The sequence below is a fragment of the Salminus brasiliensis genome, chromosome 13 (assembly GCF_030463535.1).
Source record: "Salminus brasiliensis chromosome 13, fSalBra1.hap2, whole genome shotgun sequence".
In the NCBI taxonomy this organism is placed as follows: Eukaryota; Metazoa; Chordata; class Actinopteri; order Characiformes; family Bryconidae; genus Salminus; species Salminus brasiliensis.
This window is the reverse complement of record NC_132890.1, coordinates 25,037,590-25,063,092: the sequence shown is the minus strand read 5'-3', so window position 1 is coordinate 25,063,092 and position 25,503 is coordinate 25,037,590. Positions and strand designations below refer to the sequence as shown.

The 25,503-nt window shown below is 41.4% G+C and overlaps 1 protein-coding gene across 3 annotated transcripts in view; it reads right to left on the bottom strand.

Annotated features, from left to right (window-relative positions):
- b3gat1a (beta-1,3-glucuronyltransferase 1 (glucuronosyltransferase P) a) overlaps nt 1–25,503 on the bottom strand; it is a 122,647-nt gene that overhangs the window by 13,036 nt on the left and 84,108 nt on the right. For 2 of the 3 annotated variants that reach the window (XM_072695027.1, XM_072695026.1), the window contains 4 exons: nt 12,418–12,525; nt 10,604–10,746; nt 7,606–7,677; nt 7,006–7,514 (listed from right to left, as the gene is read on the bottom strand). In XM_072695027.1, coding sequence (XP_072551128.1) covers nt 7,006–7,514; nt 7,606–7,677; nt 10,604–10,715 — 693 coding nt within the window. In that variant the 5' untranslated portion in view covers nt 10,716–10,746; nt 12,418–12,525. The remainder of the gene's footprint in view (nt 1–7,005; nt 7,515–7,605; nt 7,678–10,603; nt 10,747–12,417; nt 12,526–25,503) is intronic. The other variant, XM_072695028.1, reaches the window with a different exon arrangement.

Here is a 25,503-nt window from a genome sequence, read left to right as displayed (position 1 = left end):
TGTGAAGCACTTCCGTACACCGCTTAGGATAAGAGCGCCTGCTAAATGCCGTAAATGTAAATGGAGCATCAATAAAAAAAAAACAGCTGCTGATAATCGCACTGTAGATTGGCTGGATTTTAGTTCAGCCGCCACCGAAAAACAATGCAGGGTGCATCTTTTTAATGGCTTACTCTCATTCACACAAAAAAAAACCCAAACCCTGGGCTTGTTGTTAGTATCCCCCACCCCCCAGATGCTATAACCCACTGCCTGTCCTTGCTAGTGAGCTCTACATCTGAAACGCTTTCCGACCTAATGGCTGAAGTGGATAGCCTGTGCACAGAGCCCATTAGGACGACCCAGGAGGTGCCCTGCTCTCTGGGGAGGGGTGAGACAGGCAGACCTCCCAGCTGAACAGAATGGCAAGAACAAACGTGAGCAGGTCGTCTGAGGAAATCAGATAGAGATAGTGAGAGAAACAGAGAGTAAGAAAGAGAGGCGCTGGAGAAGAGAGACATTCTTTAATCTTTCTGCTTCAAACACTCCGACCCTTTCTTCCATCCAAGGGTTTTTGTGTGCTACCCAACACAAGCGGTCCACATCATAAAAGGGAGCTGGCTAATGAATGGTAAAAGGGAGCTGAGGGGGATGCAGTTGTCTCTCTGCTTGCACTTAATGCACCAACCATTGGTGCCAAAGGAGGTCTTCAAAAGAACTGAGCAAGGGCTGCACAGTGCTGACATAGACTGTAGCATTTTGCAGCAATCTGATGCTCGTATGGAATACTACTAATATTTAAGACCAAAAATCAAAGGCCAAATAATTAAAGTACTGCAATAATTATATGTTACACTGGTCTTTGTTTCCCAATTCATCAGCTAATCATTAGCGTTTGCGTTTTTTTCTTTTAAGCCATAAAAATGACCACCTAAGGTATTATAAATATAATATCAACAGTAAAGGCCTTTAGATTAAACTCTTAATATATGGAACATGCTTAAAATAACTAAATGATACCTGTTTTAATTACAAGCATTACAAATTCCTCATGTCAGAGTACGCAGAATAAACTGCACCACTTTCCTCTGAAGCTAAAAGAGCAAAGATACCAATGTAAAGATTATAAATGACTGGATGATAGAAAATCTTTTGTTGTAGAATAATGCAATAAGAGGTAGGCATCCAATGCATCAGTTTAAATGTGTAATTACTGCAATCCTTATCTGAATACTGATCTGAGCTGATATCAGTTCATTTGCATCATCACTGACATGTATGCTATATGACCAAGACAACTGGGACACATCTCTTAATCACTGAATTCAGGTGTTTCATTCAGTCCCATTGCCATAAACATACATCAAGCACCTAGCCTTTTCAATGAGAAAGGCTTTTCACAAGATTTTGGAACACTGCTGTGAGGATTTGATTGCATTCAGCGACACATGTGTTAATGAGGTCAGGATATTGGATGATCACCGCCTCACTTCATCTACAACTTATCCAAAAAGTACTGAATGGAGCACCACCATTCCAGAGAACACAGTTCCACTGCTCCACAGCTCAATATTGGGAGGCTTTGTACCCCTCTAGCCTGGGCCTAGCTTTAGGCCCAATTCTATTGACCTCTCTGTATGTTTGCACATCTGTGTCAGCTAATATGTACGACTTAAAGTAACTGAAAGCACTCATTACAAGGGGTGTCCACAAACATTTGGACATATAGTGTATCTGTTGGGATTACGTATCACTGGTATATGCTTTTAAAACATTTTTGCCACCTGAATATATTACAGTAACAAGCATATAAAGCTATTTCCGTGGGCCCCTAGTGGACATTCTGGCAGAACAAAAATTAACTGGTTAAATAAATATTTTTACTGGATTTAAATCTGCCTCCAGAAGACTTACGACATGTGCATAATCGCACTGCCTACGGAAAAATAGGCACCAGATTTGTATTGCTGTATAAAACATACCAGGCTTTTGTTCTTGCTGGATGCACTGTTTTTCCCTGAGTGAGTGCATAAGCTCAACCAGAGTGCAGTTCAGGTTAGTAAGCGCTGATCAAAATTTAGAATAATGACACTGTCAAAATAAAACTCTACGAACATTCATATTTGTCAGATCATGTTTTTTTACATGTCAAGTACATGTAACACCAACATAGAAACAGCTCACTTTAAAATGGGAAGCAAAACTGCCTTTAACTATGGAATATCCAGGTATCCACCCATCAAATTCAAAGCCTTTGAATCGCTATTAGAGACAGCTTTATTATCACTATGAATAGGTGTTAAAAACATAAATGGGGAAAGTTGATGTATGAACTCTTCTTGGCAAGCCCCGCTTAAGTCACATCTATTTCTCTGTAGTCTATGCTCCATTACCATAACCATGAGAGGATACTGTATAAGGGGCCGTTCATTTCTCAGCAAATGACACCGCACTCTTTTTCATTCACAATATGTTTAAACAAATCTTTCCCACAGTTCCCCACAGAAAAATACATACTGTACATATATTCCTCAGAACATGCATACAGTTCTTTATGCAATTCCTTGTGAATCCTGGCCAACATCCATCTTGCTTAAACGAGCAGTCCAAGGGGAGCGCTGCCAGTGGCAGGCTGGCCTAGTTTACTGTATATCAGGCTGCTTTCTCATTCAGCCTCCCATTGCCTCTCTTTAAGCTGCACTTTCTGCTCTGTTTTTGTGCAGTCAGAGATGAGAGCAACCCTACAAGCCAGAGCTGCACTTCTGAATGCAGGGCACAATGAGAGAGGCAAACAAAGGGGGAAACTTATCCAAGTGGCGTGAAAAAAATTATGAAAAGGGCAAGGCGGGTATTCTGTCATAGAAGCGGCGACGCAGTGTAATGCCAAAGCAGACAGCCATCAGCAACAGAAAGTTCACAGCTTTGCAGAACACTGACACTGCTGGAATAACTGCTGATGAGGTTTTACTGGTTCACCACCTGAAGATTGCACGGCTTTGCAACCCAGCCTGATTTAAGCAGAGCAAATTTGCTCATGATTCAGGTATTCAAGCAGTGCTGCAGAACATCAAGGGACACTATATGCCCAAATGTTTGTGGACACAACTTCTAATGACTGCACACATTGCTGACAGAGATGAGCAAATGCATGCACACAGCTTGTCTAATCCCTGTAGGGAAGTGCTGCCAATAGAATAGGACTCCCTGGAGCAAATAGACATGCTGCCTAATGCCAGATGTGGGCTAGAGGTGTATGAAGCTTCCCAGCATTGAGCTGTGGAGCAGTGGAACTGTGTCCTCTGCAATGATGGTTGGTGCTCTGTCCAATACTTTTGGGAAGAGCTGGGGGTGTTGGTGATCATCCAACATCCTGCCCTTACTAAGGTACTGAATGCAATCAATTCCTTACAGCGATGCTCCAAAACCTAATAGAAAGCCGTTCCTTGACAGTGGAAACGGTTACCTCAACAAAAGCAGGATGTACTTGGTGTGATTTTTTTTAAAACTCCTGATTTCAGAAGAAACAATGGCTCATTGGGCAGCCCTTACCATTGGTACATTAATGCTATAGCAGCTGATGCTCCACTGACAGTAACAGGACTGTTACAACATCTTAGAGTATGAAGAACCTTTAAACTGGTAAAGAAACTTTACATTAACCCCTTAAATGGCCAATTGGCCGTCTGCAGGCCGAATGGTTTATGATACACTTCTATTACTGGGGAACAGCCCCACCAGTTTGCACAGAAGACCTTGTAGTTACTGAATAATATGTCTTAGTGTATAATAAGCCTTGGAGTGTTAAGGGGTTACGTGAAGATTCTGTATATCTTTAAAAAGATCTTCATGCTCACACATCTCTATTACAAACATGAGGCCTCATGGACCAATATCTTCCTAGGAATCTTCTTAAACTAGTTCTTAGTCAGATTTTTAATGTATTTTTAAACTGCAGAATTGGAAGATCCGCTCAAATAATGATGGATCCCATTGTCCTTGTAAACTAAACGAATCCCAAATCCCAGGAAAATGTGAAAATCTTCATTAAAATTGCATACGTGGGCTTATTTAGAAGACATTTCTTCTTGATAATGTTTGGCGAAGACCTATAGCTCTTCTACAGCAATATTCAAGAGTATAAGAGAGTCTGTGAGAGGATTTAATAGGAACCAAAGATAATATTTAGGTGAAAAGCAAATAGAAAGGAAGAAAAAAAAAGCATGTTCTTCCATTAACAAGCAAGTCCTGTGCATAAAGAGACACACTGTGCCCAGGTGCTGAAAGTGTTTCAGATAACCCAGCAGTGTGGGAGGAGAAGAGGAGGAGAGCAGAGGATAAAAATAGAGGACTGCTGTAAATATGTCTTCTGCTGAAAGACTGCCTACATAAGCAGTTTTAATAAAAGCTCATTAATTAATACACCTAGCCTGGCAGTGTTGCTTTGAACCAAAGCAAGTATATATTTCATGAGAGAGAGAGTGAGATTGAGAGAGATCCTCAACTCATGTACTCATATTTCTCTAATTCAGATGATTCTAACATGTGACATAACCTACTTCTGAAAAGGTTTAGGTTCAAGAACTGTTCGTACGGCATATAAAATCATCTGTAATAACTTTGCGCAAAGAAAAACAGTGATGTAAGTGATATATAAACGAATATACTCACAATCTCCTTGCAGATCTAGAACAGTTGCAGTAATTACTGGCCCCAATACTTTTTATTTGCTTCTCTGTTTAGTATTCAGAAGGCCTATTTTTTCTCAAGCCTCAACAACTGTAGCCTAAACTACAATGAAATTCATCTGCAAAATCATTTAGATTGAACAGCTATTGTTAACATATTGTTGCAATCGAAATTATTCAACCCCCATTACAAATTAGGCTTATTTGCAAAATTTACAAACGTTTAGCTGTTTGCAATAAACCAATTAAACACAAACAATTTAAATAGCTCAACACAACTAATATAAAGTGATTCTCTAGATTCAACACAAAATGTCACTTTTATTGACGACTGCAGTCTCAGAATTACTCAACCCCTACTTGGTAGAGCCCCCTTTTACTGTTATGACCTGCTGCAAGCATGATGCCTAGCCAGATACCAGCTTTTGGCAGCATTCCTGAAAAAGCTTAGCCCATTCCTGATGGGCAGTGGCCTAGTTCACTAAAATTCTTGGGTTTATATGCTGCAACCGCCTTTTTCAAATCCCACCAAAGACTTTCTATGGGGTTCAAACAAGCCTAGGTGAAATTTGAGGTATGCCTGGGATAACTGTCCTGTTGGAAGGTCCAATGATGCCCAAGCCCCAGTTAGAAGCCATGACATTTTCTCCTAGGAGTTCCTAATACCTGACTGAATCCATCTTGCCCTGCAAGCTGCAGGTTTTTAGTGCCAGAGGAAGCAAAGCAGCCCTAAGCATCATGCCTTCTAGAAGAGCAAAAATGCCTAAAAAATCATTAGTGTGGAGCACTTTAAACAACAGCACAAAAATCATCTGAAATACATAAATGATCTGTATTTAAGTAATGCTTGGAAAACTATGCGCCTGATTTCAGGTCATTTGCGCCATCAGTTTACATTGCTATATAACAATAATATACTATTATTTAAAAACACGGTATCAGTCCCACTGGTCTGATTGCATATTAGATAAACTTTTCTTTTACACAGATTTAATGCGATGTGATGTGATGGTGTGTTTTTATACTATGACTATGATAAGTTTTCCCAAAATTTGAAAATCCTAATATATCGCCTTGCTTACAGTATCGCAATATATGGAATTGTAATCCTTCTTGCCAATATACAGCCCTACTTTGAACTGCAGTAACAAGCAAACAAACAAACAGAAAATAAGACTATTGTAAATATTATTATTTTGAGGGTGGTCTTAGGGCGAGTATTCAGGTACACGACTGAAAAGGCCAATACGTATTCAAATCTTATAGAATTCTATTTAGTGCCAGTCTCTAGTAACTACTGACACTGTATCTACATTTATATCTGTTATCTTAAGTATTTCTGAAAGCACAGGATCCAGCCTATGTCTAATTTGAAGAAGAAATACTGTAGGACAAAAATATCACGTTTTCTTTTGGTTGGTTTTGACTAAGTCACTTCTGCTCACCCTTTTCAGTGTACTTCTGGTATCTGTTGAGATAAGGTGCCTCATTATACACTGATCTCTTTTTCTGCAGTCACTATTGTCCACAAAATGTACACAAGCCTGTGTTGACCTTTTTTCTCCCATTAGCTAGAGGCTTTTAGTTGGCATCTGCAAAGAAGGACAGTCGTTTATGTCAGCTGGAGAAGCCGGCTTCTGTCTTTAAAGCCCTTAACGATCAGTAAGTGAAACAACAGCAGAGTCTCAAGGAGCTTAGCAGGCTCTGAAGTGACAGGGGCTGTCTGGGTCAGAGCATTATGGGTGATCCCAAGACAAAGGTAACGACAGTGTCATCAATACAGCAGCGAGAGCCATTTACTGAAGCTCCATCTGCAAACAATGGAGTGTCCTGTATAAATGGATCACCTATAATCTAAATGGGAAATGGGTTTCAAAGGAATGTTGTCTAAAGACCTGTTCTCGGTGTTAAAATGTCTATAGGGGTGTAATAATGCACTAGTTTTTAAAACTTGTTTCAATATGATACGTTAAATTCGAGACATTTTTGATACCACAAAAATAGAAGGCTTGAACATGTGCCTAATTTGAATACATTGTAAATATCTCTGTACCAATTCTACAGTGCTTAGACTAAAAGTAAGCACAACATAAGCAATATGCTGCTTAAAACAGGTAGAAAATGCTTTATAATGTAAAGAATCGAACTAAATCAACTGTGGTATGAATAAAAAAAACTAGCAATAAGAGTGTATGTGGTGAACATACATGAACTAACCATTAACCACAAGCTAGTGCCCTAGTCTAGACACTAGACTTGACTTGAGCTAAGGAGCTACCTGCTGTTTAATGCATCACCTGATCGTTTCATGTTGTAGAGGGAGTTTAACATCTTAACTTACCTCCTCAAAGAGCTCCAAGCTGTACGTGTTATCGTCATCGGCGAAGTAGACGATGCCGGTCTGACTGCTGTTGGGGCTGAAGGTCTCTCTGAGCCATCTCAGCGCCAGGTTCCTCTGCATGGTTCCTCGGGGGATCCTGGGGTCTCGCGTGTCTCCTCTCAGCTTGTAGTTACGTGGTGTCTCCACGTTGAGGTGTGTGTAGTTGAGCCCCGTCTCTCTCAGCAGCCGAGTCACCAGCGGGGTTCTTCTCTGAGAGTCCTCTACCAGGATCCAGTGCAGATTGGGCACATGGAGAAAGGTGTTGGCCAGCCGCGTGAGCTCGGCTTTCTGCACCGGCCGGCTGTATGTAGGGGTGATGACGTGGATGGTGGGCAGCACGTCGGACCAGGGCGGCGGTCTGGTGTATACGTACTCAGTGCGCACCACCTCCACTATGTCCTTGTCGGGGGAGCAGTACTCCTTTGAGTCAGTGGCGGGACCTGCCTCGCGCCTGGCTTCCGCTCCATCATCTACAGGGCAGAGGAAGAGAATTAAGACATTAGCACGCCCCGGGGCTGCTCTCTCTATGTCTGACACATGCCAAGAACCCAAGAGGAGTACCTGCCAGGCGCTGCCGCTGGACCATTAGCCACTCTGGTATGATAAAGATCTCTTTTACTAGATGGTGACAGGCTGGAAAGAGTGAGAGCAGGCACCGTGAGAGGGTAACACAGGTGCTATACAGCAAGAAGGCCCTCTGATACTGATAACTACTCTGGTGGCTCTGGTGTGTTCGTCTCCACTTATCTTTGCACACAAGTACACTGTGGACTAAATGGAGGCACTGATGTGAACCACAAGCATGCATGTGTACATGCTGCATTCAATATTATTTACATTATAAAATACCATTCCACAAATAAATGGACAAAGTGTTGACCGCACGTTAGGAGTAAGTCTCGGCTCGTTCTTGTTGTGGCCGATTCCCCCCTAATAAGGAGTGTGGAACAGTAACTCTGATGACTTTATGTTGTAATAAAAATAATAAGTGCTACTATCTCAGCCTGAACACACTGATGGTTCATTAAGCAGATAAATCTCCGCCCTGATGGTGACACCCAGCATCACAGGTCTTTAACACTGCTCCCTTAATGTCCTCTTCTCACTTCAGAGGGAATTAAACTTTCACTTCACATGCATTAGCATACTCTACTAACAGCCCAGCTGTTTGCTGTTTGCTTTCTGCCTATGAGGAGCTAGAGAGGCCTGTTACAGAGTGATGACAAAGGCTGTTAACATGCATCAAACAACCCCCTCATTGGGAAAGAGCTGCAAAGATATTTCCACTGTGTTTCTTCTTCTTACTATCTCCGCACAGATGAATCTGTGGTAGAGTTTTGGAAGGGTCTTAGCCATTGCTAAGATGGCAAAAAGAAAAAAGGAAAGCAGGCTTGCTTGGGCCATGCAACACTGCCAGTGGACTACTGACTATATTGAGGGTGTTCTAAAACTTTTGAGCAGCAGTAAATATGCGAATCCCATCACTCCATATGAGTACAGCAAGTCAGAGTGAGAGTGCTGTCTCTTCTTGAGTGCTACTGTAGCGTCTGTAATGTAGCGCATGATGACAAATCAATATGGAAAGCAGGAGATCACGAATCCTGCTCTGAAGATCTGAGAGTATAGAGGGTCTGGTAATTTGAGGAGCTGTTTAAAAGCAATCCAGAAGGATCAGTGATTACACTTCTGATTACACAGCACTTCCCCAGTTCAGCCGCTAAATAGATCAGCCTGATGACTTCCATCTCGAACAGAGGAGAAGGCCATTTGGATTTCAGAGAGGTGCATGCGAGCGACAAATGTACAGCATTATTGCCAGGGTTTCTTTTAGTAATGCAGGCCAACTCCCAAAATAGGGTGGAATAAATACTGCCTGATTGAGACTGGAAGAAGAAATGAAAGTAAAAAGATATCACTGATGGACTTCACAGATGAAAAACAAAAACTGTTGTCCTATTTCAAATCATATTTCCCATGTATAATTTGTAAAACAAGGTAGAGAGAACATAGTGGTGCATAGTGGTTCCATTAATTTTTTGGATCAGCAAAAGTAAAATGTGAGACAGTAATTTTGGCTTATTAGTTTGAAGGTATTTTATGCTAAGTTTGTCTTTAAATCCGACCTGGTCTGGACAGAGCCACAATCTTGGCGACCCTCCTCCGTTCATGGCATAACCTGTTGAAGGACGGGACTTTATCCATAACCAGCAAGCTGACTGGTTCTTTTTGTTGAAGGCCGAGACTTTATTCATAAAGAGATGCCATGTTGAATGTTCCGAGCACATTTTTCAACCAGTGAGGTCTCTTCATTTACAATGTCTCTGGGTCGACTTTCCACGCCTCAAACTAACAGAACTAACATCACTGGCGTTGTGCGTCCATGTTGCCTTCTGGCTATATAACGCTTTTATCCACAAGACAGCCGCTCAGTCTTTATGTCTTCACTGTAGCTCTGCGTATGATTATTGAATTACTGAATTATTACTGTGAAAAGCAACAGCAGCAGTAAAACTGTATTCTACACTGTTATGGTTAAACTTTGGCATTTAGTCTGCGGTTCACATGCACCCAGAATCGTTACCTGACGTGAGAAACACATGATGACATTACCTACTAATCAACGATTAAATAGGCTTCCTACTAATTTGTCTGTGATTTTAGTCGTCGCACCCCATTATTATTATTATTTTATATTATTATGACAAAAAACATTCACACTGAAGCTAACAGTGAAAGATTCAGTTGAATCCACATGTATTAGTTAAAGCATTCACACCACACTGCAGAACACTACTGTCAACATCATGGCACTGACCAGCAAGTATGTGCAGAAATTGCCCCCACACTTTCTATAATTACCATCATCCAAGTAGATAGTATGCCTCTTCAAATCAGCTACCTTTTTTCTTGGTCTTATATATGGCCTCTGTGGCACTTGACAGAATTCAGAGAACAGAGAACTTTAATCCCTGCATATTTTATGAATTTCTCTATGATTATTATGTGATTAATGACACACTGTGCACATCAGTGCATGTTCATGTAACATGTGGCTATTTTGAAAACATTAAAATTTAATGAGCATAATATTAATATTATTATTTATATTAAACAATCATAGACAAAGTCGTTTGGTGTATGACACTTTGTCGAGAAACTTTGTCGAGACATCTAAATCAATTCATCACCATTGTTAACACTGACTCCTTGATCTTTGTAAGGTGAGTATATCATATTTTATACATATTTGAGGTATTTAGGCCTCTGCAACATCAGTGTGATAATTAAATACTTAATTATCTTAAATAATTATAAAATAACTAAATAATAACAACTTTATTTAATAAATGAATTAATATTAAATTACATAAATAAGACAATAAAATCAGATACATGTTTTCTGCTTCCTGGTGAATTATACAGGTGAATAATTTTGTGTTCTATATGTTTAAGTGTGTGCTAAATTCTGAAACACCAGTAGACTATCCCACAAATACAAATGTATTGTACTAGTAATGAATGTATGAAACAGTTAAACAGGGGTAAACGTTAAAAGTACCCTTTCGGATGGCGAGAAGGGGGGCGATAGCGCTCTGGTGCCACACAGTGATGAGCAAGGTCCACGGTAACACGATTAACACGATGGCAAGAATGTCTCTTCTCTTCGGCATCTCCAGGGTTGGTTCTCTGCCCGGTCATTACCTGGAAGAGGATGTTAAAGGCTCTTATATAAAATAATAAAAGGCAGTAACTCAGGAATAAGGGATTTTAATGTGGCCCTGCTAAAAGTTGGACGGAAATTCTCCATGTCAATTCCGTTTTATTGAACATAAACACTTCCTTTGTACACACACTGTCAGGCAAGCAAAAGGATCTGTCTTAGTGTTATTGTAGGTGTTACTAAACCTCCATCTGTTGAAGTGCGTGCACTAAAAAGAAGGCATTGTTGTATTAGAGGACTGAACAAGTAAGTGTTTTAGAGCTGTCACTACTGTTTTTTTAGTATTTTAAAAAGCTATTTCAGCTATTTTAATGATAATTTAAAATACTGTCTCCCACAGTAGTTTAGCCTCACCCATTCAAGCTGAAGTTATATGGTATGTTTCAGCCTGTGCTGCTTTCAGAATGAGGTACAATCTAAAGTAATTTCCATATAGCCATAATCCATTAAATCCTCTAGGTAGCCCTATACTTCATCAAGTTCATCCCTCTTACAACTACATTAATGCACAATTAGCAACAATTTTAGAAACCCTAAAACAGAACCCTGTGGGCCTCCACAAAATGTTTTTTGCATTAGGACTAATTACTGAATACAAACATAAGGTTCAATGTGTTAAATGCAGGTCTGCTTAATGAATGTGTCCACCACCAGTATCAGCAGGTGTCCTGCTCTTTCAGCACATTTGAAAAGTGAGCATTAGGGGGTCAATAATGAGTGCGTGGAGGCAGAGCTCAGTAAGGAGTGGGTGGGGTGAGACCTTCAATGACTGTTGAAAACATGGATGCTGTGCTTCCATTCCCTTCTGTTCTATAGAAACTGAGCCAAAATTGTCCACCATCTTATCAAATGTGCAACCAGAGTTGCGTGTTAGGGTTAGACCCCAGGCATACCCAGACTAGATAATCATGTCTCAGACTGCCTTCACTGATCTTACAGAAATATTCACCAGGATATCCAGATTGTTCAGTAAGTGTAAAGTTTCAGCAGTAAAAGTGCAGCTCATGTTCAAAAACAGAAAGGGCACAATGCAGGTCCTGAAGACTGCCTGAAGACTGCCTGTTCCAGCCAAGGCTGTCAATCAGTTCATTCCTAAGCGTAACCCCTCCTTCTTTCAATTTAGCAGAATAAGGTTGGGGGGGGGGGCTTATCAACCAAGGTTGCACTGTCCGTGTTTTCTGCAGTCATTGGTTAATATTCGCAAGGTTACTGCCCACCGCTATGTAATGAGGGGGAAATCCTCTCTGTTTCATCATTAACTGAGGCGGTTTTACAGACCACAGAAATAAAACAAACTCAAGGAAAATAGAAAAGAAATTGCAAGATTATCCTCATGCAAACTATTAACTATCACTGTTCATTCAGATGGTAAATATTAATCAGTGATTGCATCAAGTATCAACTATTTGAGTGACAGCCTAGTACAATAAGGCCATGATGTTAACGAGAATCCCCATTAATGAGTTCTATTTACTCATTACTTACTGTAGTGCACAGTAGACCAGACTGCTGACTGACATTGGGACTTAGGATGTAACATCACATAGTAAAATAGTCTCAGATTTGGCTTCCAGAGAAAACAGCATTAGTTTGATGACTATGACTGGCAGCATCACCCACATGGGATGGGTGTTTCTGCAGCATCTGCTCACCTGTGGTTATAAGTGCTGGACAGGTGTGTGTTTAAGGCGCAGCTGTAGAGGCTGCTTGGGGATCATGCGCCGGGCCATCGCTGCCCAGGTCATCTCATACAGCAAAACCTAAAACACACACACAAGATGACATTTTAGCCAAAAAAAGACATTGTACACCATAATATTTAGCATCATATTCACATTACGCAAAAGGCTCTATGTATTAAAATATTTATTTCCCCCTCGAATTGCAACAATGAGTCAAAAAGAGCATATTGGACTAGGTTTGTTATGATAAGTAGATTTTAATTTCAGTGCCAATACTAGAGCTCCAGCATTAACAATATTTATCATTACTGTGATATCAATTTCAATAACATACACATCATTAGGGGTTGCTGTGCGGACGGCTCAAATCACACAGTTTGTCCTGCATAGAAATGTCCATGTACTAGACTTCATCATCCAATTTTTTCCACTAAAACAAAGACCATCTAAAAGAAGCATTAGCTTTCAGAAGCATTTTGCTACACTCATTAGGACTACAATAAACATACATCTACATTTACGTTTAAGGAATTTAGCAGACGCTTTTATCCAGAGCAACTTACAGAAGTGCTTCACTGTTTACTCAGAAAATACCCTTAGCTAGTTTGTATACATCTAAGCTTAGATTCTACTAAATACAAAAGTCAGCATGGAGACCACAGTACTCAACACTACACTTCACCCAAGTACTCTCGGAAGAGGTGGGTCTTCAGTCTGCGAGACAGCGAGCGACTCTGCTGTTCGGACACCCAGGGGAAGTTTGTTCCACCACTTCAGTGCCAGGACAGAAAAATGCCTGGACGCTTCTCTTCCGTGGATCTTAAGGGATGGCGGTTCGAGCCGAGCTGTGCTTGAAGCTCGACAGGGCTCTTGGTGCAGATCTGTATTTGACCATTGCCATCAAGTACGGAGGGGCTGGTTCATTCTTGGCTTTGTAGGCCAGCGTCAGGGTTTTCAATCTGATGGGGGCAGCAGCTACAGAAAGCCAGTGAAGAGAACGCATCAGAGGAGTGACATGGCTGAACTTAGAAACATTGAATTCCCAATTACTCCCTGGGAGCTGAGGTGGCTCTCCACCCCCTGGATGATTGCTCTCAGTGCCCCTGTTTACGCGTATGAGCGTATGTGTTCACAGCCATGGATGGGTTAAATGCAGAGGTTAAGACCTACTCTACAGCGGTACAGCTTTTACAGTTATTGCTGTCTTGCTCAGTTAACATCCACTGTTTTAACTGTCTATCCTTTCTGCCACTGAGACACAGCAGATCATTAAAGTGGGCTGCAGTCTTCTGGATAATCAATAATACAGTGGCGGTTATACACAGATGATAATTGCTAATAATCGCAGACACAAGCTTTTTCCCTAAATATATATATATATACACATCTCGTGTAGAAACTGAATTCACTGTAAACCAAATACAGTCATGAACTACAGTCATAGCTAAGGATCATTACAAAGAAATGCTCCTAGCAGTCTGTTTATTTTTTCACTGTTAGCATATGCATAAAATTAGCATTGTTAGCTAGCTAGCAGGGGTGCACATAGCTAGCTACATGTTCTATTACTAACAGCTACAGATTAAACAGACATTTTAAGTTTACATTAGTAATAATAATAATAATAATAATATACTACAACAGTTTTGCATCCCACATGGCAGCATCTAGGATGCTAAGCAGACCAGCTAGCCGCTAACGTTAGCTTCTAGCCACCCGTGTGCGTGCAAGGTGTACGGTGCAAGACTTTAGCTAAGGTTTGCTAAAAGCCAACAGGTTAAAGCTCTGGTTAGTTTAATCATCAGGTTAGCATAAGGATCATTACTCAGAAATGTCTGTTCACAGCACAGTGTGTCCAGTTCCACTGTTAGCAATTATGCTAGCTCGGAGTGCACATAAACATGCTCTATAGCAGCTACAGATTAAACACGTTTTAAGCTTCTAAACGATACGATATTACAGTCCAATACTACAGCAGTTTACACTGCAAAACTAGTGATGTAGGTATTAATGTTTGATAGCAATGTAGTACAAGCTACCCACCTGTTTTACAGACAGAAGCAAGCCCAGCAAAACACTCATGCTGGTAGCTAGCTGTGCATCCTACTTGGCAGCATCTAGTTATGATGCCAGGCGCTAACGTTAGCTTCTAGCCAGCAGCTTGGATGCAAGGTCAATGGTGCACAGTTCATTTGCATTCTTAGCTAGCTAGCAATAGCTTCATGTGTGGTAAGCTAGCAGGGGAGCACATGCATGTTCTATAGCACCTAGCTACCGATTAAAGACAGGCATGCTCAGCAGAACAGCTAGGTGCTAACGTTAGCTTCTAGCCACCAGCTTGGGTGCAAGGTGAACGGTGCACGGTTCATTTCCATCGTTAGCATGTGCTAGCAAATTTGCATTGTTAGCTAGCTAGCTAGCTGCATGTGTGGTAGGATAGCAGGGGTGCACATGCAGGTTCTATAGCAGCTAGCTACAGATTAAACACAGGCATGCTAAGCTAGGTGCTAACGTTAGCTTCTAGCCACCAGCATGCGTGCAATGTGCTAGGTGCACAGTGCAAGACTTTAAAAGCCATCAGGTTTAAGCTCTGGTTAGCTTAATCATCAGGTTAGCATACTGATCATTACACAGTGTGTTCAGCTTCACTGTTAGCATTATGCTAGCTAGTGGAGTTGCATTGCTGTGTTTATGCAAAGGTAAAAATGGAGCATAGTGCTAAATGTTTACTAGCAGATGCAGATTCAACACACACTTTGTAAGCTTGTACTAAATATCACAGTGCAATATTTAGTACTGTAACTACTGTAACAGGTGTAGTGAGTCTTTGGGCGAATGTCTGTTCCTCTGTACTCGGTGCGCTTAGAAAAGAATGGGCAGAATCAATACTGTGGAAAATGTGTAGCTATAGTTATTGACTCAAAACCTCTATCAGTATTATAGGAGTGTGACTACAGTGTGTGGCATTGCATTGTTGGGAGGGAAGCTCTTGATTTGACCGGCACTGAGCATTCAACAGTTATTGCTGTCTTGCTCAGTTAACATCCACTGTTTTATCTGTCCATCCTTTCAGATCATTAAAGTGGGCTACAGCCTTCTGGATAATCAATAATACAGTGGCGGTTATACACAGATGATAATTGCTAATAATCGCAGACAGAAGCTTTTTCCCTATATATATATATATATATATATAATATCTAAACGGCCCAACGGCTGTCATAGCTGGCTAACTGCTGCTGTCTGGACCGTGTCTTACCCAAATGGCCCCACAGTAGCATTTAATGTTTGATGGCAAACTAGCACAAGCTAGCCAAATACAGTCATGAAATTAAAGTCGGCCAGACAGGAGTGACTGATATACTCGCATTAATACTAATAATTCAACCATCCAAAAATGTATTTCTTTACTTTGGATCTGAATTCAAGTACAGGATGTGCTGTATCATATATATATATATATATATATATATATATATATATATATATATTACGAATATGATCTAATAAGCAAGTGCTTTTAAAGGCCAATTTAAGAAGATATGTCAAAATCAAGGCAATGCCCCTAGACTCCAGAGGGTTAGTTCACTTCGTCTCGGGGTCACAGGGACATGAACTCGCAAATCTCCAGACTTAGTGGGTGGCTCCTCTGACAAGCACCCGAACAGAGTACAGAAGCTGCATGTACCAGCTAACCATCTAGTAAATGCAGCCTTCTGATGCGCACTTGAACACAGCATAAATCTGGATCTCAATGGAAATCCCTTGTAGCTTATTTAAATAAAGTATTGGAAGTTCGAATATTGAAACTGTAGTACTTGTGAAACTCTATATTGGATAGTTCCGGCTCTCTCCAGCGTGTGAATATTTATTATATTAACAAAAATCTGCATTCCAGCTGCCTCAATATTTAGAATATTTAGCTAGTCTGCCCTCGGGGACTGGCTGCATGTGGAGCCGCGTCCCGTCTCCGCCACTCTGATATAAATGATGATATTTCTAATAACAGAAAAATCGCAGTGCGTTGTGCCCAGATTCCTTTCAAAACAACTACGAAACAACGAATGAGGCTGTAGCTACATCTAGACACATACATATGAGGGACACGGATGAAGCTGCGCCTTGCAGCAAACCCGTGTGTGTGTGTGTGTGCCTCCACACGCAGCACTACAGTGCAAATGTTGGTTGACTGCAGATGCGACTGTGTATTTTTAGCTGTTTTTGTGGAGGGAGATGAAATGAAGTGGAGAGAAAGTTGTTTGTTTGAACAGGGAGAAACAGCAGGGTCCCTCTGGCTAATGCGGAGGTAAGGCAGGGCCGCACACTGACTCAGAGTATAGCACAGTATGTTTAGTGGAATAGGACAAGACCAAAGGCCACTGTCTCTGTGTCTGTTTAACATGGACTAGCTACGTGTGACATGAACGACAGCTGGCCTCTGATGACCGTTCACACACCAGTCCAACCATCAGGCCCAGCGGCACACCCTCCTACCACTGCTACCTGTTTAATGACCATGTTAAAACCTAAATGGACTCGTAACTATCTGCCACTATTAATATCACCACTATTAACTATCTGTTGTTTCTGGTTTGGTCATTTTATCAATAATTTATAAATAGTTCTGACCAGAGGAGGACGGGTCAGGTCCCCCTTGTGAGTCTTGGTTCCTCCCAAGGTTTCTTCCTCCAGCTCTGAGGGAGTTTTTCCTTGCCACTCTTGCCGTTGGCTGCACACTGGGGGTCTTTGATCCTTCATGTCTTACGTTGTTTCTTTTTTTGTCTCTGTCTTTTATTAATTACTAATTATGTAAAGCTGATTTGTGATGACAACAGTTGTAAAAAGCGCTATACAAATAAATTTGACTTGACTTGACTCAGTGCAGTGGGTTTCATACCGGAGCGAGTCCAAGTTTTTAGGCGGCCTTTTTTCTAATAAATAAATACATAATCAAATCAGTTATTTTACTATGCGTTGATAAACAGATCATGCGTATGTGCATGATGCCTTTACCTCCTGCAGTTTTTGGGCTTGTGATTTGGGCAGTGGTTTCCAATCCTATAGGCCTACCAGAAATTATGGAATTATGGGTTCGATTCCCGGGCTTGGCAAGCTGCCACTGTTGGGCCCTTGAGCAAGGCCCTTTACCCTCTCTGCTCCCCGGGCGTTGGAGTTGGCTGCCCACCGCTCTGGGTGTGTGTGTACTCACTGCCCCTAGTGCACTAGTGTGTGTGTGTTTACTACTACAGATGGGTTAAATGCGGAGGACACATTTCGCTGTACAGTGTACACTGTACAGTGACAAATACATGCACCTTTACCTTTACCTTGATCATTAATGTAGAATGAAAGGTAGAATTAATGACAGAATTTGCCTGTTGGTATTTTTATACATTCTTTTAATTGGCTTAACACCTATTTTCTAGGTTCAGCTCTTCTCCTCCCATTATGTCTAGTTGTAAGATATACATATTACCCCCCCCCCCCCCTCAAGTTGTCATTAGATAGCACTGTTTAGTCATGGCTAAAGTAACACATTGCTTTATCCTAGACATTATTTCACACAAATTGTATTGTATTGCATCGCAGGGAGGAAAGATTGTGATTTGACTGGCACTGGCACTGAGCTTTCAATAGACAGGAGCGAATAAAATACTAATGTTAATGTACTTGATGTTATACTAAAACATTAAACAAGCAAGCTCTTAGTGAGGACAGACCAGAGGCATCATAGTTAAGTGCAAGTATAAATACTCCAGCTAGAAAATACTTAAGTAAAAGTAAGTATGTTTTTTTACTCAAGTAGAAAAGTACAGACTTCTAAATGTACTTCAAGTAAAAAGGATTCCAGCTTATTTTTTGTTTATTTTACACATTGATATTTACTGGTTTAATATTCAGTTCACAGATGAGAAATGTTTACAGTTAAAAGTATAAGATTTGGAGGTTCTTCAGTTTGAAACCATGGAGAAACCTCTTAGGGTGCTTTGAGGAACCTCCATGGGACCTTTTTTCCTCTAAACCCCTTTTCTTAAAGGTTCATCAAAGCACAGTTTCAAACTGAAGTACCTCCAAACATTCCACAAGGATCTTTTAACAGTGTGGTAATACATGGTTCCCAGCTCTGATACCTTGAACATGTGACTGACACTAATGGCCTGTTTCAGTCTTTTCTCTTAGACCTTCATTTAACACATGTACTGACATCAACCAGCTTCTGTGTTAAATTTCTTTAAAGAAGGTAAGGCTCTTATTCCATTTTCTGCTGGGTGGGCTACCAAGGAATACACACAGACAATGCTGGCATGGTCAGTTAGACAAATGGGTGAATGAAGGAGGAAACAGACGACAGACGCACAAAGAGAATTTGGGTTATGCTGGTTGGGCTAGCTTGGTTTTGCTTACTAAGTTGCACAGAGAAAGAGGCTGTGGGGAATACATAGGTGCCTGAAGCCACATCAGTCTGGTAATTGGGAGCACCCTTTTTACCACTGTAATCCGTACACTGAAAGGGGAGAAATTGGAGGAGGAATGCTTGCGCCCACTAGAGAAAGAAGGATACCTCATATGACAAAATATGGATTTAAGTTCTTTGAGGCTTTAAAAAGTCTGGTTGTGTAGACTGACCAGCCAACGGTGTTACATATTGCCATCCAGAGACACCAAAGCTATGACTACATGTGCTGCAATCCTACTGTAAATACAACCATAAACGACAATCAGTCAAATTATGTAGAATTACTACTAATTACTAACCCTTATAGTATCACTATTACTATAAGGGTTAGTTATGTAGGCCTGTCCATTCCAGTGGATGTTGGATATGAAGAGCAGCACAAAAATAACGCTTTAATAGGATCCGTAAGTAAAAATTAAGAAATATTTATTTCTGTATATGCATCATATTGAGGAGCCCCAATATTTCATGCATTATATATCAGTGGAGTCTCTAAGTGAGTGTCTGAGACCCTGAGCCTCATATAGGTCAGTACAGTGCAGCTGCTTCAGCAGTTGACCGCCCCCTCTCTTAAGGAAACAAGGCTGTACGCCAGCAATCACACAGGCAATCTGTGCATGTCTGCAGCAATTGTGTCTTTGTGCTAAAGGGCTAAATTTGTAGCCCTCAAGTCAGGGAGCTGGAACAGGCAGGTGTGGTGGGGGGTGCAGATGTCTGATTTCTCTCCCAGAACGAGTCTGCATAGATCAGCAGCAGTTAAAAACTGCTAGCCGACGAGAATGCTAAATAATGCTGAACAACGCAAGCCAACTTCTGGACAGAAGCAATCGATGTTTGGGAGGATGGCCTTGACGACATGCACATCACCCACGCCTATCCAGTCATGAACAGAACATCGGCAGGTGGATAACGCTCACTTTTTGAAGGTCCTGCGGTCGATAGAGGCTAATTTTGGTGTGACTGTTTACAGTGGGCGGCTGGTAGGGCTGCAGGACTGTTACATAACAGTGACTGTGATACAGGAGTAACATGAGTGCAATGCTCTTCCATACTATAGTGGGGTTAACAATGACCATTTGTATTAGCATGATTAACTTACTGTACTTGGGGCCACAGAATCATTAGGCTTAATAACGTAAGGATCTGCTGTTTGGCTCCATATTTCCAATGCAGAAAAGACTGTGTCTTATAAGTACGAGAGTAGCTGTTTTTAGCGCCCTTCAAGTGTGCTGATCTTTAGTGTGGTGACGAGGACACGCTAGTGCACTGTAGAAAAGTTATAGTTCTGTAAACACGGAGCGGTTGTTGCAAGACATGCCTTCTAATTTAGTTGGGACAGAGACATCACCCAAATATTTATGAGGTCAGCTACCTCTCTATCCTGTCATTAAAAAACCTCCCTAATCCAGCCTGGCCTGTTGAAAGACTGACCGCTGGACTCCCCTGCACCTGCGTCAGACCGGCTGCCCACCCTCCTGCCACTGCTATTTGCCTAACAACTATGTTAAAGTTTACATGGACTCTAATTCTAACAATCTGACACTATTAGTCCTGTAATCATAAACCCATTTTGGATCTCCATATTTCTCATGTATTAACTTGTGACTTAAATGAGCCAGTTCTGGGATACTGCCTAAGTCCACTCAGCCAGGTGTCTAAGATATGGTTCACAATATAAACCCAAATTACAACGTGCAAGCCAATCTTATGGACTTTCTCCAATGCCAGGTATTAAATAACTTATATTAACACAGGTTTGTTGAGCCTGTGCCCACTGCAGCCGCAGCTTTCTGTTCTCGGCTTATCTGCTGTATTGACTCTAGCATGTTGAAAGTTTCTGCATTAATTTACTGGACTTTTTAGTGACTGTTACCTAACTAGCCCCATCCACTTGTTACAGTTAAAGCCTGTGTGTGGCATGAGCAAGTTGTGAAAATTCATTAAAATAAACCATGGCAAAATTTTCTCTTCATACTGAACCATGTTGAGTCAGTACACATTTTCTGGTGGATCCGCTGGCATTACCATAATTCAGTTGGTTATAAGGCTCATTCACATTCTGCCAATGATATAAGGCCCATATCACGGTAAGCAGTAGGAAACGATACACTGTGCAGCTCTAGCAGCGAGGCACAAGCTGTCCATCACACTTCGCACACCATGCATCAGCAGTGTACGGAGGGAACAGCTTAACACCGCAGGTGCTAATTACGCAGTGGCAATTCGGCTGTGTATGCCTGTGCGTGACATGGTGACAGGATTCTGAATCTCCATTACGGAGGCGATAAGCCGGGCATCTCCGCTCAAATATTGATGTCTCATCTCCGGCGTGTCTTCCGAACACACTGATTTGAATGCGCTCGCTGGCGTTGAGGCACGGAACAAAGGGGATCTTAATACAGAGCTGCCTGGCTCATCGCTCGTCCCTGCTTACTTATTCACTCGTTTCCCGAGCACTAGCTGCAGCTTTGACTACACTTCGGTAATGACCGGAGATCCAGTGCGGAGAGGAGCCACAATAGGTCGTTATTGATGTGCCTGTCAGCAGCCACAAAACGAGCTTACCTGTCTGCAAAGGTGAATTCTGAAAGTGACGTATTGATTTTCTATGCCAGCAGCATTAATTGCCTTCAAAACAGCCAAGCGGGGGTTGCTAGAGTTTATTTAACTGGAAAGTGGACGTACAGTAATGAGCAATTATGCAATGTGTAGGACTGACACTATTGATTGTGTAAAGTATTGAATAATCAATTATCTGCACGTTATTTCTTTTGATTGATCGAGTAGATCAGCGGGCAACCTTTTTGGGAGGTCAAATGGATCATCCTGTGAAGACCCTGTGAATTTAGTAGTATTGGTCATCTTCTCATGTTGCCATAGCAACATCACCAGCGAATTTTGACAGCCCCATCTCAAATATAAATTAAAGCTCCAGCGAAAGTTCCACCAGGAGACTCTAATGCAGCGTCACCTTTCTTCAGCCAATCACCAGCCTCCATCAGTGTTAAAAGACCTACGTTACAATTACACTTCCTTCCCCCCCTTCGCCACCAGTTTGGTCCCGAAGGCTGCCTGGGAGTAGGCTCCCCCCTTGCCTCTAAGTTCCCGATGGTGCAAGACCTGGGCTGACGATGGGGCCTACGCCAACGGTTTCAACTAGCGAACATTGTTCCCATCTCATTATTTTGTCATGACTAAATGTACGATTTACTGCCCTCATGTCTCCAGACTCTTCTGATAGAACTTTATTCACTGTGTCTTTAATATTACTGAGAAGGGGTCTTCTGCATCTCTTTAACCTTACTTTGGTATCCATGTACCATTAGGTAATGTCAATTACAGTCTGATCTGTGTATATATCATATATCAATATGATGCCTTGAGATCCTCACTGTACTTCCTTCCACACACAGGGCCTTGTTTAAAGGAAAGCTGAGGGAAAGGGCTCCGAGCTTGACTCGCTCTGACCCTTCAGACTACGAACATCAAAATCAAAAGGGCAAAAACAGACATAAGTCATACAGGGCAAACTAGGCAGAGAGACATTTGTATAGAGGTCTAGCCAGAGGCTCTACAGGACTGGTGGAGCTGGCTGCTCGAGGGACACCACAGGGTTTGGAAATGTCAGGTTGATGATATCCAAAGCGACTAAATAAATAAAGCAGGGTAAATAAGATGTTAGGATAGCAGCTCTGGTTTGTTCTCCAAATTGCACCATCCTGGATTATGTGGGCGGAGGCTGCAGCCAAGCCAAGCGGATTCTTAGAAGACTATTGGTCACACAAATGGAACTGCCTTTGTTATTTTATGTCCATTTCCGTGGTGCATTCTCCTCTGAAATTTAGTTATTTCATGACTTCAAAACCTATGAAACTTTCAAACTTGCTAAAAGTAAATGATTTGAGAGGTTTTAAAGCAGACTTTTAAGTTGATTCACAGCACATACATAGGCCTACCTGTCTGGGCATTACAAAATTCAACACAAGGTGAAAACACAGCTCTGCCCCTTGAGAATAAGTTGTTTTGACAAAAACACAGGAATCCGTGGCTGACAGTCTTTGTGCTGGAGTGACAATCGAGTCACATTTGGGAATAAAGTTTATTCCCCTGACTCTGTGCCAGCTTTATTTATTAGCATCTTAAACCCTTTCTGACAGCAGAATACCAGATTCTCATTTTCTAAATAGATCCTAGAATGCATTGAACCAAAACTCCATTAGCCAGCAGACAGGGCTTAGCTTAAAAGTTAAAATATACTTGACGGGTGCTGACACAACACGCTACTTAGTACCAGCGTTCACTCAGCTAGACGCACATTTACATTTATTTATTTGCTCCAGATCCGGCCTGCAGCGCGTCCAGCTATGCGCCGTTTGATAGTGTAATCGGGTCAGGCGGGCAGCGGTGAGCGCCGTCCCTACTCTGATTTAGAGCGGAATGACTTTTTTATTTCCGGGAAAACTTAAGTAAGCCATTTGCGGAGAGCTGGGGTACTGATTGATGGTGCAAGTCTTGTCTCAGGCACACTGCCTCAGCACTGATAAAAGATTTAAAGGAACATGTTGAGCCTTGGGTCAAAAATGCCTGAATGATTACCATCAGGCCAACTGTTCTCCGTCCCCTTCAATCAATTATTTCTTTTTTATTCTAGAGAATTTTACATCTGGACACTATGATTACACAGGGCAGCACGGGGGCTCTGCATTTAGTGTATGAGCTGCGGGGTGTCTGTGTTAGCTCTAGGGGCCTGGGGTTGTGGGTTTGATCCCCCAAAAGTTGGTGAATTGGACTTGAATTCTGACTTTCTAAAAAAAACATATTTTGTTTAAACATTCATGAGTTTCAAGGGACATCATGACAAAGAAGATGGACTGTGTTCTCCCACTAATTACTGGTAGCTATTTTTACTACCTAGCACCTGTGGGTGCTAAGCTAGAAAGTAAGATCTAAGCTCTACAATCTAGCTAAGTTGTTTGAAGCAGATGTCTTCAATGCAACTCATTTTGTCAAGCCTACCAAACTCCAGGGCTGGGAACTGGACTCAAGATCTGGAACTGAAGACCTCTGCTTTACTTACTTATTTATTGATTTATTTATTATTTATTACACATGTGGCCTCCAAACCTTTCCACATACTTTGAATCCAACCCTAATCCATCAGACCTGATTCAACTACATTAGAAATGTTCAGAAAGGCAAGGAGGAGAGTTCAAGACCTCTGGGCTAGGCAGTGAAATTACATTCCTAATAGCAAGTCTCTGAGCCCAAAAAGGACACAAGACTTAAAGCTTATGACTTAAAGATCTGAAAACATCAACAGATGTTTACGTCTAACCTTCCACTGTGACGACTCAACACTGTGGGTCTGAAAAGATGCGGAGCTGACCAAAAAAGGACAAAACTGTTGAAGCTGTTGCTGTTTTCAGAACAATGGACTGACCACCCCAGAGTCCAGACCTCTACAACTCCCTGCAGGTTTCTTTGAGAAACAGAAAGGGAGTCTCCTGAAAACACAAGAAGGCTGTAATAAAGGTAAAGACTGGACAAACTAAACACTCAAACATCTGATTGTCTGTGGAATGTGTTTTCTGCTTTTCTCTGATGCTGAAAAATGAATAACCTGTGCTTAGTGCTGGGCAATAGGACCTCAAATCAATGTCCCAATTACCTGAACATTTGAGCTCGATCACAATTAATGAACGACTATATAAAATGCTCGAACTGCTCAGTTGGCTCTGTGTTTGAGTTGAGCTCCTTCATGTTGCTTCCATGTGACAGACAGGAAGGGGCAAAATCTCATGATGGTTGTGTATTTTTAAGGATAAATTACATGAAAAATTAAAGCATAAAAAATAGTAGCATAATAATTGAAATGGGCAATTGACATGTTGGTTTCTCTTCAATTTTAAGTAACTGCCCTGTACTGTATTTTGGGAGATGGACCACAACTCAACTCCTCCTCCACAGCCCTATATGTACCCTTTACTCTCACTTCACCTTCAGGTCAAACCTGCCCCCTTCCATCTACCCTTTACTCATCTCAACAACCCAAGTCTTCTGAGTTTGCCTCCTGGTACCAGCTCAACAGGCACGGTTTATATTTGCAAAATATCCATTTGTACGTAAAGTTGAATAAATGAATGGTGCTCTCAAACATAATAGTATACAATCTAGAAATACAACAGACCCATTATACCCATTCTGTACTGGTAATGAGAACAGCTGGCCTTAAATTATAATGCTACTGAAAAGTAGAGCTAGATTAATCATCAGCGGAATTGTTCTCTTAGTAACATTACAGGGATCATGTGAAATATTCTTTTTTGTTAATGTGACGCCTTCCCTCTGAAATGTTATCAAGTGAACACTAATTTGGAGAGAAGCAAATGATGTTTCTTATCTAGCACAGAATCTGTAAGCCTTTTAGAGATCTCATTAAGAAAATGAAACATGATTTCTGATACCAGCGGTCTGGACAAGACTCTCCTGACTTTGGAATTGCCTTTGGTAAGACAAAAGTACACTGAATCTTCAATGAGAGCTTTAGTTCATCTTGGACAACTGCTCATTACACTGTGGGTCAGTGGAGGCCCAGAAGA